This window comes from Salmo salar, chromosome 29 (genome assembly GCF_965601325.2).
Source record: "Salmo salar chromosome 29, fSalSal1, whole genome shotgun sequence".
In the NCBI taxonomy this organism is placed as follows: Eukaryota; Metazoa; Chordata; class Actinopteri; order Salmoniformes; family Salmonidae; genus Salmo; species Salmo salar.
Genome location: NC_138319.1, coordinates 37,905,001 through 37,920,243, shown reverse-complemented (window position 1 = coordinate 37,920,243; position 15,243 = coordinate 37,905,001). Strand labels below are relative to the sequence as shown.

The 15,243-nt window shown below is 47.8% G+C and overlaps 1 protein-coding gene across 1 annotated transcript in view; it reads left to right on the top strand.

Moving 5' to 3' along the window:
* The window catches only part of LOC106591314 (nuclear receptor coactivator 2), a 168,327-nt gene that overhangs the window by 80,335 nt on the left and 72,749 nt on the right, over positions 1-15,243 (top strand). Inside the window, 1 exon segment of the mRNA XM_082970808.1 lies at positions 8,551-8,654. Within this exon segment, the coding sequence (XP_082826934.1) occupies positions 8,551-8,654 (104 nt within the window).

Genomic DNA, 15,243 nt, shown 5'->3' with positions numbered 1-15,243 from the left:
TGATGGAGGGACAATAGAGCCCTGAGTACCAGGCCATTAGGACCTGATGGAGGGACAATAGAGCCCTGAGTCCCTGGTCATTAGGACCTGATGGAGGGACGATAGAGCCCTGAGTACCAGGTCATTAGGACCTGATGGAGGGACAATAGAGCCCTGAGTACCTGGTCATTAGGACCTGATGGAGGGACAATAGAGCCCTGAGTACCAGGCCATTAGGACCTGATGGGGTAGATCACGGTATACCTGTACCACGGTAATATACCTGTACCATGGTAATATCACAGTATACCTGTATCATGGTAATATACCTGTACCATGGTAATACCACAGTATACCTGTACCACGGTAATATACCTGTACCATGGTAATATACCTGTACCATGGTAATATCACAGTATACCTGTACCATGGTAATATACCTGTACCATGGTAATACCACAGTATACCTGTACCACGGTAATATACCTGTACCACGGTAATATACCTGTACCATGGTAATATACCTCTACGATGGTAATATACCTGTACCATGGTAATACCACAGTATACCTGTACCATGGTAATATACCTGTACCATGGTAATATACCTGTACCATGGTAATATCACAGTATACATGTACCATGGTAATATACCTGTACCATGGTAATACCACAGTATACCTGTATCATGGTAATACCACAGTATACCTGTACCATGGTAATATACCTGTACCATGGTAATACCACAGTATACCTGTACCATGGTAATATACCTGTACCATGGTAATATACCTGTACCATGGTAATATCACAGTATACCTGTACCATGGTAATATACCTGTACCATGGTAATACCACAGTATACCTGTACCATGGTAATATACCTGTACCATGGTAATACCACAGTATACCTGTACCATGGTAATATACCTGTACCATGGTAATACCACAGTATACCTGTACCATGGTAATATACCTGTACCATGGTAATACCACAGTATACCTGTACCATGGTAATATACCTGTACCATGGTAATACCACAGTATACCTGTACCACAGTAATATACCTGTACCATGGTAATATCACAGTATACATGTACCATGGTAATATCACAGTATACCTGTACCATGGTAATATACCTGTACCATGGTAATATACCTGTACCATGGTAATATCACAGTATACCTGTACCATGATAATATACCTGTACCATGGTAATACCACAGTATACCTGTACCATGGTAATATACCTGTACCATGGTAATATACATGTACCACGGTAATATCACAGTACAACAAAATGTGTTGATACTTCGAGACCAACATTTTTACAATACCGTACTACTTTTTCATATGATATCACAAAACATTTCAGCCCTACCAGTCAAAGGAACCTGCTGGTGCCTGTTAATAAATGTTAATACAGTTTTGTTGATAAATTCTGTTGAATTTGTTAAGGAACAGCCACTAATCTCTTGTTTGCGCTGGACCAATAATATCCACTTTACTTCCCGTTTGGGATCTGTAATCAGCCAGCTGGCCCGTGTGGGATCTGTAATCAGCCAGCCGGCCCGTGTGGGATCTGTAATCAGCCAGCCGGCCCGTGTGGGATCTGTAATCAGCCAGCCGGCCCGTTTGGGATCTGTAATCAGCCAGCCGGCCCGTTTGGGATCTGTAATCAGCCAGCCGGCCCGTTTGGGATCTGTAATCAGCCAGCCGGCCCGTGTGGGATCTGTAATCAGCCAGCCGGCCCGTGTGGGATCTGTAATCAGCCAGCCGGCCGTTTGGGATCTGTAATCAGCCAGCCGGCCCGTGTGGGATCTGTAATCAGCCAGCCGGCCCGTTTGGGATCTGTAATCAGCCAGCCCGGGCAAATAGAGCAGCTTCACGACAGGCATGCTTGCAGCTTTACAGCAAAGAAAACAGCTTGTCTCTAGCTCAACCAGTTCAACTAACAAAGAAAGCAGCTTGTCTCTCGCCCAACCAGTTCAACTAACAAAGAAAACAGCTTGTCTCTAGCTCAACCAGTTCAACTAACAAAGAAAACAGCTTGTCTCTAGCTCAACCAGTTCAACTAACAAAGAAAGCAGCTTGTCTCTCGCCCAACCAGTTCAACTAACAAAGAAAACAGCGCCCAACCAGTTCAACTAACAAAGAAAACAGCTTGTCTCTCGCCCAACCAGTTCAACTAACAAAGAAAACAGCTTGTCTCTCGCTCAACCAGTTCAACTAACAAAGAAAACAGCTTGTCTCTCGCTCAACCAGTTCAACTAACAAAGAAAACAGCTTGTCTCTCGCCCAACCAGTTCAACTAACAAAGAAAGCAGCTTGTCTCTCGCCCAACCAGTTCAACTAACAAAGAAAACAGCTTGTCTCTCGCCCAACCAGTTCAACTATGACCAATATCACTAGCTTTTATTTCTTCCTGTGCGATTTCACACAGATTTGATGTAATTTCACAAACCATGCCGCGGGCCGTTTTTAAACAAGTCCCGGGTCGTTAATTATTGGTTTGATAAACAAAGTTGTTCGGTCATGTTACCTAGCTAACAACCTGCTAACTTGACGGTAGGTCCAGGATAATTTGATTGGCCCAGGAAGAAAGGAAAGTGTCCTCTACTCGTGAGATCTACTTCAAAAGTAGGCTTCATCCTAAATGTACAGTAGTATTTAGAAATGAATTATAAGCATACATGTAACACATGACCAATCATCCGAACATTTAGTCTGGACCACATCACGTCAACTGATCTGTCCTTTTGATAGCCATTCATGAAAACATTAATTTAGTACTCTAACTTATGTTCTTTTGAGTGTTGCTTATCTCGGCACATCGTCTGTACATTCTCCTTAAATTGGTGGATTGTCACCATGGTCGATTTCTATACAGCTACAGTGTATTCATAAAGTATTCAGACCCATTTGACTTTATCCACATTTTGTTGTGTGTAGAAATTAAATCATTTCTACACACAATACCCCATAATGACAAAGCAAAATCAGGTTTTTAGACATTTTTGCAAGTGTGGAAAACCCCCCCCCCAAAAAACAACTGAAATACCTTATTTATTCAGACCCTTTGCTATGAGATTTGAAATTGAGCTCAGGTGCATCCTGTTTCCATTGATCATCCTTGAGATGTTTCTACAACTTGGAATCCACCTGTGGTAAATTCAATTGATTGGACATGATTTGGAAAGACACACACCTGTCTAGATAAGGTCCCACAGTTGACAGTGCATGTCAGAGCAAAAACCAAGTCATGAGGTCAAAGGAATTGTCCGTAGAGCTCTGAGACAGGATTGTGTCGAGGTACAGATCTGGGGAAGGGTACCAAAACATTTATGTAGCATTGAAGGTCCCCAAGAACACAGTGGCCTCCATCATTCTTAAATGGAAGAAGTTTGGAACCACCAAGACTCTTCCTAGAGAGGGCCGCCCGGCCAAACTGAACAATCTGGGGAGAAGGGCCTTGGTCAGGGAGGTGACCAAGAACCTGATGGTGACTCTGAAAGCGCTGCAGAGTTCCTTTGTGGAGATGGGAGAATCTTCCAGAAGGACAACCATTTCTGCAGCACTCCACCAATCAGGCCTTTTATGTTAGAGTGGCCGGATCGAAGGGAACATGACAGCCCGCTTGGAGTTTGCCGGAAGACACCTAAAGGACTCTCAGACCATGAGAAACAAGATTCTCTGGCCTGATGAAACCAAGATGGAACTATTTGGCCTGAATGCCAAGCGTCACGTCTGGAGGAATCCTGTCACCATCCCTACAAGCAAAGTACAGAGAGATCATTGATGAAAACCTGCTCCAGAGCGCTCAGAACCTCAGACTGGGGTGAAAGGTTCGCCTTCCAACAGGACAACGACCAGAAGCACACAGCCAAGATAACGCGCAGGAGTGGCTTCAAGTCTCTGAATGACCGAAAGTGAGTAATGATGTACTTATTGCAGCACTGTGCTGGTTTACCGGATTCTGCTGGACCTGCACCAGACCTGCTGATTCACACATCAACGTGTGTGTCATGCAGGACGGAGGATGCTGCTTCTCATCGTCGACTCTTTCTCCTCTGTTTTCACACAGTGGAAATAGAAATGTGTGTGTGCTGCCAGCGTACTAGTGACTCACGATTCCCTTCTCATCCTTCTCTTCTGTTTCGCTTCCTTTCCTCTTCTCTCTTTCCTCCTCCTCTTCTCTCCTCTTCCTCTCCTTCTCCCTCTCCTCTTCCTTTCCTGCTCTCTCCTCAGCTGTTCCCTAGCTCCTCCATACAGACCCAGCCCTAGCTCCTCCATACAGACCCAGCCCTAGCTCCTCCATACAGACCCAGCCCTAGCTCCTCCATACAGACCCAGCCCTAGCTCCTCCATACAGACCCAGCCCTAGCTCCTCCACATACAGACCCAGCCCTAGCTCCTCCATACAGACCCAGCCCTAGCTCCTCCACACAGACCCAGCCCTAGCTCCTCCATACAGACCCAGCCCTAGCTCCTCCATACAGACCCAGCCCTAGCTCCTCCATACAGACCCAGCCCTAGCTCCTCCACATACAGACCCAGCCCTAGCTCCTCCATACAGACCCAGCACTAGCTCCTCCATACAGACCCAGCCCTAGTTCCTCCACATACAGACCCAGCCCTAGCTCCTCCATACAGACCCAGCACTAGCTCCTCCATACAGACCCAGCCCTAGCTCCTCCACACAGACCCAGCCCTAGCTCCTCCATACAGACCCAGCCCTAGCTCCTCCATACAGACCCAGCCCTAGCTCCTCCATACAGACCCAGCCCTAGCTCCTCCATACAGACCCAGCCCTAGCTCCTCCATACAGACCCAGCCCTAGCTCCTCCATACAGACCCAGCCATAGCTCCTCCATACAGACCCAGCCCTAGCTCCTCCATACAGACCCAGCCATAGCTCCTCCATACAGACCCAGCCCTAGCTCCTCCACATACAGACCCAGCCCTAGCTCCTCCATACAGACCCAGCCCTAGCTCCTCCATACAGACCCAGCCCTAGCTCCTCCATACAGACCCAGCCCTAGCTCCTCCATACAGACCCAGCCCTAGCTCCTCCATACAGACCCAGCCCTAGCTCCTCCATACAGACCCAGCCATAGCTCCTCCATACAGACCCAGCCCTAGCTCCTCCACATACAGACCCAGCCCTAGCTCCTCCATACAGACCCAGCACTAGCTCCTCCATACAGACCCAGCCCTAGCTCCTCCATATAGACCCAGCACTAGCTCCTCCATACAGACCCAGCCCTAGCTCCTCCACATACAGACCCAGCCCTAGCTCCTCCATACAGACCCAGCCCTAGCTCCTCCACACAGACCCAGCCCTAGCTCCTCCACATACAGACCCAGCCCTAGCTCCTCCATACAGACCCAGCCCTAGCTCCTCCATACAGACCCAGCCCTAGCTCCTCCATACAGACCCAGCCCTAGCTCCTCCACATACAGACCCAGCCCTAGCTCCTCCATACAGACCCAGCCCTAGCTCCTCCACACAGACCCAGCCCTAGCTCCTCCACATACAGACCCAGCCCTAGCTCCTCCATACAGACCCAGCCCTAGCTCCTCCATACAGACCCAGCCCTAGCTCCTCCATACAGACCCAGCCCTAGTTCCTCCATACAGACCCAGCACTAGCTCCTCCATACAGACCCAGCCCTAGCTCCTCCACATACAGACCCAGCCCTAGCTCCTCCACATACAGACCCAGCCCTAGCTCCTCCACATACAGACCCAGCCCTAGCTCCTCCATACAGACCCAGCCCTAGCTCCTCCACATACAGACCCAGCCCTAGTGCCTCCATACAGACCCAGCCCTAGCTCCTCCACACAGACCCAGCCCTAGCTCCTCCATACAGACCCAGCCCTAGCTCCTCCATACAGACCCAGCCCTAGCTCCTCCACATACAGACCCAGCCCTAGTTCCTCCATACAGACCCAGCCCTAGCTCCTCCACACAGACCCAGCCCTAGCTCCTCCATACAGACCCAGCCCTAGCTCCTCCATACAGACCCAGCCCTAGCTCCTCCATACAGACCCAGCCCTAGCTCCTCCATATAGACCCAGCACTAGCTCCTCCATACAGACCCAGCCCTAGCTCCTCCATACAGACCCAGCCCTAGCTCCTCCATATAGACCCAGCCCTAGCTCCTCCATACAGACCCAGCCCTAGCTCCTCCATACAGACCCAGCCATAGCTCCTCCATACAGACCCAGCCATAGCTCCTCCATACAGACCCAGCCCTAGCTCCTCCACATACAGACCCAGCCCTAGCTCCTCCATACAGACCCAGCCCTAGCTCCTCCACACAGACCCAGCCCTAGCTCCTCCATATAGACCCAGCCCTAGCTCCTCCACATACAGACCCAGCCCTAGCTCCTCCACACAGACCCAGCCCTAGCTCCTCCATACAGACCCAGCCCTAGCTCCTCCATACAGACCCAGCCCTAGTTCCTCCATACAGACCCAGCCCTAGCTCCTCCATACAGACCCAGCCCTAGCTCCTCCACACAGACCCAGCCCTAGCTCCTCCATACAGACCCAGCCCTAGCTCCTCCACACAGACCCAGCCCTAGCTCCTCCATACAGACCCAGCCCTAGCTCCTCCACACAGACCCAGCCCTAGCTCCTCCATACAGACCCAGCACTAGCTCCTCCACACAGACCCAGCCCTAGCTCCTCCATACAGACCCAGCCCTAGCTCCTCCACATACAGACCCAGCCCTAGCTCCTCCATACAGACCCAGCACTAGCTCCTCCATACAGACCCAGCCCTAGTTCCTCCACACAGACCCAGCCCTAGCTCCTCCATACAGACCCAGCCCTAGCTCCTCCACATACAGACCCAGCCCTAGCTCCTCCATACAGACCCAGCCCTAGCTCCTCCACACAGACCCAGCCCTAGCTCCTCCATACAGACCCAGCCCTAGCTCCTCCATATAGACCCAGCCCTAGCTCCTCCATACAGACCCAGCCCTAGCTCCTCCACATACAGACCCAGCCCTAGTTCCTCTACACAGACACTCATTTTTAGAAGTAGAGCAGACTGTGCTCTGAACATAAGGGGTCTCTGCATGCATATTAACCCTATCACTGACTGGAGGAGATATGAAGGATCCTACACTGTCTGTAGATAGGAATTACGCTGACTCTTCACCTATAAAATCGGTACAATGGTATGGTCTTACTGATATAATACGATCAGTACAGTGGTATGGTCTTACTGATCCAATACTATCAGTACAGTGGTATGGTCTTACTGATCTAATGCTGTCAGTACAGTACAGTGGTATGGATATTCAAATTGCTACCTATTTGGCTACCCACTGCTGCAACTGTCTGTTTATTATTTATACATTGTCACTTTAACTCTACCTACATGTGCATATTACCTCAACTAACCGGTGCCCCTGCACATTGTCTCTGTACCGGTGTCTCTGTACCGGTACCCCCCTGTATATAACCTCCACATTGACTCTGTACCGGTACCCCCTGTATATAACCTCCACATTGACTCTGTACCGGTACCCCCTGTATATAACCTCCACATTGACTCTGTACCGGTACACCCTGTATATAGCCTCCACATTGACTCTGTACCGGTACCCCCTGTATATAACCTCCACATTGACTCTGTACCGGTACCCCTTGTATATAGCCTCCACATTGACTCTGTACCGGTACCCCCTGTATATAACCTCCACATTGACTCTGTACCGGTACCCCCTGTATATAACCTCCACATTGACTCTGTACCGGTACCCCCTGTATATAACTTCCACATTGACTCTGTACCGTAACACCCTGTATATAGCCTCCACATTGACTCTGTACCGTAACACCCTGTATATAGCCTCCACATCGACTCTGTACCGTAACACCCTGTATATAGTCTCCACATTGACTCTGTACCATAACACCCTGTATATAGTCTCCACATTGACTCTGTACCGTAATACCCTGTATATAGCCTCCACATTGACTCTGTACCGTAATACCCTGTATATAGCCTCCACATTGACTCTGTACCGTAATACCCTGTATATAGCCTCCACATTGACTCTGTACCGTAATACCCTGTATATAGTCTCGCTACTGTTATTTTACTGCTGCTCTTTAATTATTTGTTGTTTTTATTTTTTACGTTTTACTTAACCAACAATGCCGTTTTAAAGAAAAATAAGTGTTAAGGGCTTGTAAGTAAGCATTTCACTGTAAGGTCCAACACCTGTTGTATTCGGCGCGTATGACAAATACAATTTGATTTGATGCTGTCAGAACAGTGGTATGGTCTTACTGAGTTAATATTGCCAGTACAGTGGTATGGTCATTGTAACCCCAAAGAAACTCCTCTCTGAACTTTGTTGCAGCATCACTAAAGGCACCCTGGTGTGTGACAATGCTTAAAAACATAAAAAATAATGGTGCCATTTGATTCCTCTATCTACGCTGTCTGCTCAGTTCAACGACCTGACTGTTGATGAAGCTGTGACTTCCTCATGTTAGGTAAAAAGGAAAGACAATAAGACATGTTATTGGTTGTCTTTCCCACAGAGAAAGCAGCCGCGGCCAATGAGGAGGAGGTACAGAAGGCCGATGTGTCGTCGACGGGCCAAAGCATCATCGACAAGGATGCTCTCGGACCAATGATGCTGGAGGTGAGACTGAGTGACGTTGCTACTGTTGGGCTAATTAGCCTAGGCTTTATCCAGGCAGTCCATGCTAGCCAATGGCAGAACAGCACAGCTGCTTTTACATGCACTTTCTACCCCTCACAAGTATTTAGCTAGCTAACAAGGTACCGTGTTCTGCTGAGCTACGGAGGATCTAGCTAGCTAACAAGGTACCGTGTTCTACCTAGCTACAGGGGATCTAGCTAGCTAACAAGGTACCATGTTCTACTGAGCTACAGAGGGTCTAGCTAGCTAACAAGGTACCGTGTTCTACCTAGCTACAGGGGATCTAGCTAGCTAACAAGGTACCGTGTTCTACTGAGCTACAGAGGATTTAGCTAGCTAACAAGGTACTGTGTTCTACCTAGCTACAGAGGATCTAGCTAGCTACCAGAGGATCTAGCTAGCTAACAAGGTATCGTGTTCTACTGAGCTACAGGATCTAGCTAGCTAACAAGGTACCATGTTCTACTGAGCTACAGAGGATCTAGCTAGCTAACAAGGTGCCCTGTTCAACTGAGCTACAGAGGATCTAGCTAGCTAACAAGGTACCATGTTCTACCTAGCTACAGAGGATCTAGCTAGCTACCAAGGTACCGTGTTCTACTGAGCTACAGAGGATCTAGCTAGCTAACAAGGTACCATGTTCTACCTAGCTACAGAGGATCTAGCTAGCTACCAAGGTACCGTGTTCTACTGAGCTACAGAGGATCTAGCTAGCTACCAGAGGATCTAGCTAGCTAACAAGGTAACGTTTTCTACTGAGCTACAGAGGATCTAGCTAGCTAACAAGGTACCGTGTTCTACTGAGCTACAGGATCTAGCTAGCTAACAAGGTACCATGTTCTACTGAGCTACAGAGGATCTAGCTAGCTAACAAGGTGCCCTGTTCTACTGAGCTACAGAGGATCTAGCTAGCTAACAAGGTACCATGTTCTACCTAGCTACAGAGGATCTAGCTAGCTACCAAGGTACCGTGTTCTACTGAGCTACAGAGGATCTAGCTAGTTAACAAGGTACCATGTTCTACCTAGCTACAGAGGATCTAGCTAGCTACCAAGGTACCGTGTTCTACTGAGCTACAGAGGATCTAGCTAGCTACCAGAGGATCTAGCTAGCTAACAAGGTAACGTTTTCTACTGAGCTACAGAGGATCTAGCTAGCTAACAAGGTACCGTGTTCTACTGACCTACAGAGGATCTAGCTAGCTAACAAGGTACAGTGTTCTACTGAGCTACAGAGGATCTAGCTAGCTAACAAGGTACCGTGTTCTACTGAGCTACAGAGGATCTAGCTAGCTAACAAGGTACCGTGTTCTACTGAGCTACAGAGGATCTAGCTAGCTAACAAGGTACCATGTTCTACCTAGCTACAGAGGATCTAGCTAGCTAACAAGGTACCGTGTTCTACTGAGCTACAGAGGATCTAGCTAGCTAACAAGGTACCGTGTTCTACCTGAGCTACAGAGGATCTAGCTAGCTACCAACCAAGGTACTGTGTTCTACCTGAGCTACAGAGGATCTAGCGAGCGAACAAGGTATCGTGTTCTACTGAGCTACAGGGATCTAGCTAGCTAACAAGGTACCATGTTCTACCTGAGCTACAGAGGGTCTAGCTAGCTAACAAGGTGCCCTGTTCTACTGAGCTAGAGAGGATCTAGCTAGCTAACAAGGTACCGTGTTCGACCTAGCTACAGAGGATCTAGCTAGCTAACAAGGTACCGTGTTCTACTGAGCTACAGAGGATCTAGCTAGTTAACAAGGTGCTGTGCTCTATCGAGCTACAGAGGATCTAGCTAGCTAACAAGGTACCGTGTTCTACTGAGCTACAGAGGCTCTAGCTAGCTAACAAGGTGCCATGTGCTCTACCTAGCTACAGAGGATCTAGCTAACAAGGTACCGTGTTCTACGGAGCTACAGAGGATCTAGCTAGCTAACAAGGTACCATGTTCTACCTAGCTACAGAGGATCTAGCTAGCTAAAAAGGTGCCGTGTTCTGCTGAGCTACAGAGGATCTAGCTAGCTAACAAGGTACCATGTTCTACAGAGGATCTAGCTAGCTAACAAGGTACCATGTTCTACTGAGCTACAGAGGATCTAGCTAGCTAACAAGGTACTGTGTTCTACAGAGCTACAGAGGATCTAGCTAGCTAACAAGGTACCATGTTCGACTGAGCTACAAAGGATCTAGCTAGCTAACAAGGTTCCATGTTCGACTGAGCTACAAAGGATCTAGCTAGCTAAGAAGGTACCGTGTTCTACCTAGCTACAGAGGATTTAGCTAGCTAACAAGGTGCCGTGCTCTACCAACTGATATTCAGAGGATCTAGCTAGCTAAGAAGGTACCGTGTTCTACCTAGCTACAGAGGATTTAGCTAGCTAACAAGGTGCCGTGCTCTACCAACTGATATTCAGAGGATCTAGCTAGCTAAGAAGGTACCGTGTTCTACCTAGCTACAGAGGATTTAGCTAGCTAACAATGTACCATGTTCTACTGAGCTACAGAGGATCTAGCTTGCTAACAATGTACCATGTTCGACTGAGCTACAGAGGATCTAGCTAGCTAAGAAGGTACTGTTTTCTACCTAGCTACAGAGGATCTAGCTAGCTAACAAGGTACTGTGTTCTACAGAGCTACAGAGGATCTAGCTAGCTAACAAGGTACCATGTTCGACTGAGCTACAGAGGATCTAGCTAGCTAAGAAGGTACTGTTTTCTACCTAGCTACAGAGGATCTAGCTAGCTAACAAGGTACTGTGTTCTACAGAGCTACAGAGGATCTAGCTAGCTAACAAGGTACCATGTTCGACTGAGCTACAGAGGATCTAGCTAGCTACCAAGGTACCATGTTCGACTGAGCTACAGAGGATCTAGCCTGCTAAGAAGGTACCGTGCTCTACCTTCTGAGCTACAGAGGATCTAGATAGACAGAGATTTGCTTTGTTATCTATGTAATTTTAATTACAGGTTGTAAGGCAGCAAAATAGGAAAAATGCCAAGGGGGTGAATACTTTCGCAAGCCATTGTAAGTGGAGGTGGTAGGCTTATAGCTCATGTATTCGTTTTCCCATCTGTCACTGATCAGAAACATTTAACAGGCTATAATGTAGTCTAAATCACTGATCACTGATCAGAAACATTTAACAGGCTATAATGTAGTCTAAATCACTGATCAGAAACATTTAACAGGCTATAATGTAGTCTAAATCACTGATCAGAAACATTTAGCAGGCTATAATGTAGTCTAAATCACTGATCAGAAACATTTAACAGGCTATAATGTAGTCTAAATCACTGATCAGAAACATTTAACAGGCTATAATGTAGTCTAAATCACTGATCAGAAACATTTAGCAGGCTATAATGTAGTCTAAATCACTGATCAGAAACATTTAACAGGCTATAATGTAGTCTAAATCACTGATCAGAAACATTTAGCAGGCTATAATGTAGTCTAAATCACTGATCAGAAACATTTAACAGGCTATAATGTAGTCTAAATCACTGATCACTGATCAGAAACATTTAACAGCTATAATGTAGTCTAAATCAAGTGTAGGATTATTATTTGTGCTTGATTGCATATAGGCTACTCTAAAAGCCTGCGAAGGTTGTGAAATATAAACACAAGACTTGTATGCTGTTGTTAATATTGATTGTTATTATTTTCTACCGGTATCATGATGAAGATACTTTCAAAACTATACTCACAAGATATTAAATTATTTAGAAAATAAATTGTTGTAATGTTTCTTAGAACCTGCCTAAATGAATGAAAATTACATTGTGATGGTGTATATTTAATGGATGTATTCAGATAATGTCCACCCCTATGAGCCCCATGGCTACTGACACTCAGAAACTTTCCGGCATGTGCACGGGAGATGTACACGGTTTATCTCGGCAAGAATATGATAAAAAAAATAAAAAATGGGACTGTATAAATTGAGTTCTTTAAAACATTCTTTGATTTAAATAAATAAAAATCTTACACCAAGACGGTGAATCCTATGTGAAAGAGGTGTAAGTCTGGGTTTAAACCATACTAATAACCTTGTATGTCTGGTTAGACAGCCCACAATGCAACGAGAGCACAGCTTGAACCTGCATGGTTAGACAGCCCACAATGCAACGAGAGCACAGCTTGAACCTGCATGGTTAGACAGCCCACAATGCAACGAGAGAGAGCACAGCTTGAACCTGCATGGTTAGACAGCCCACAATGCAACGAGAGCACAGCTTGAACCTGCATGGTTAGACAGCCCACAATGCAACGAGAGCACAGCTTGAACCTGCATGGTTAGACAGCCCACAATGCAACGAGAGCACAGCTTGAACCTGCAGATGGGTTAGACAGCCCACAATGCAACGAGAGCACAGCTTGAACCTGCATGGTTAGACAGCCCACAATGCAACGAGAGCACAGCTTGAACCTGCATGGTTAGACAGCCCACAATGCAACGAGAGCACAGCTTGAACCTGCATGGTTAGACAGCCCACAATGCAACGAGAGCACAGCTTGAACCTGCAGATGGGTTAGACAGCCCACAATGCAACGAGAGCACAGCTTGAACCTGCATGGTTAGACAGCCCACAATGCAACGAGAGCACAGCTTGAACCTGCATGGTTAGACAGCCCACAATGCAACGAGAGCACAGCTTGAACCTGCATGGTTAGACAGCCCACAATGCAACGAGAGCACAGCTTGAACCTGCAGATGGGTTAGACAGCCCACAATGCAACGAGAGCACAGCTTGAACCTGCATGGTTAGACAGCCCACAATGCAACGAGAGCACAGCTTGAACCTGCAGATGGGTTAGAGTGCATCTGGGTGTGTTTCCTGCTCATGGGTTAGAGAGCCAACAGAGAGTCCCTACTCAGAGAGAGAGTAGAGTGGGTGGGAATCGCTGGCCCCCTGTTCGTCCCTTCGTCTGCCGGATGCTGACAGATGGGGAAAGTGAGGGAGAGAGGGCGAGAGGAGGCTATATTTAGCATTGAGTTGCATGTGGATTCAGTGACGGCAGGCGGACCTCCAGAGCTATAAATATTACCCTGACAGTACACATCTCTCAGTGAACAGAGGAGAGAGAGAGAGAGAGGGTGTGAGGGAGGGGAGGAGGCTGAATGGACTGATTCATCCGGCAGGCAGCGTGGCTGAATGATTCATCCTGCAGGCAGGCAGCGAGGCTGTGTGTGTTGCTTGCTTTGCCATTAGGCAGACGTCAGAGGCACTTCAGTAGCTTGCTGTATGTCCAGCTGTCTGTCCACTGCGTGGGACAACAGGGCTGTTGCATAGCACAGGCCAGCGATTTACATCCAGAGCAGGGTAGGATCAACCTGCTATCAGCCAGAACAGAGCAGGGTAGGAACAACCTGCTATCAGCCAGAACAGAGCAGGGTGATAACAACCTGCTATCAGCCAGAACAGAGCAGGGTGATAACAACCTGCTATCAGCCAGAACAGAGCAGGGTGATAACAACCTGCTATCAGCCAGAACAGAGCAGGGTAGGAACAACCTGCTATCAGCCAGAACAGAGCAGGGTGATAACAACCTGCTATCAGCCAGAACAGAGCAGGGTAGGAACAACCTGCTATCAGCCAGAACAGAGCAGGGTGTTAACAACCTGCTATCAGCCAGAACAGAGCAGGGTGATAACAACCTGCTATCAGCCAGAACAGAGCAGGGTAGAAACAACCTGCTATCAGCCAGAACAGAGCAGGGTGATAACAACCTGCTATCAGCCAGAACAGAGCAGGGTAGGAACAACCTGCAATCAGCCAGAACAGAGCAGGGTGTTAACAACCTGCTATCAGCCAGAACAGAGCAGGGTAGGAACAACCTGCTATCAGCCAGAACAGAGCAGGGTGTTAACAACCTGCTATCAGCCAGAACAGAGCAGGGTGAGGAACAACCTGCTATCAGCCAGAACAGAGCAGGGTGATAACAACCTGCTATCAGCCAGAACAGAGCAGGGTAGATAACAACCTGCTATCAGCCAGAACAGAGCAGGGTAGGATCAACCTGCTATCAGCCAGAACAGAGCAGGGTGATAACAACCTGCTATCAGCCAGAACAGAGCAGGGTGATAACAACCTGCTATCAGCCAGAACAGAGCAGGGTAGGATCAACCTGCTATCAGCCAGAACAGAGCAGGGTGATAACAACCTGCTATCAGCCAGAACAGAGCAGGGTGTTAACAACCTGCTATCAGCCAGAACAGAGCAGGGTGTTAACAACCTGCTATCAGCCAGAACAGAGCAGGGTGATAACAACCTGCTATCAGCCAGAACAGAGCAGGGTGTTAACAACCTGCTATCAGCCAGAACAGAGCAGGGTGTTAACAACCTGCTATCAGCCAGAACAGAGCAGGGTGATAACAACCTGCTATCAGCCAGAACAGAGCAGGGTGATAACAACCTGCTATCAGCCAGAACAGAGCAGGGTGTTAACAACCTGCTATCAGCCAGAACAGAGCAGGGTGATAACAACCTGCTATCAGCCAGAACAGAGCAGGGTAGGAACAACCTGCTATCAGCCAGAACAGAGCAGGGTGTTAACAACCTGCTATCAG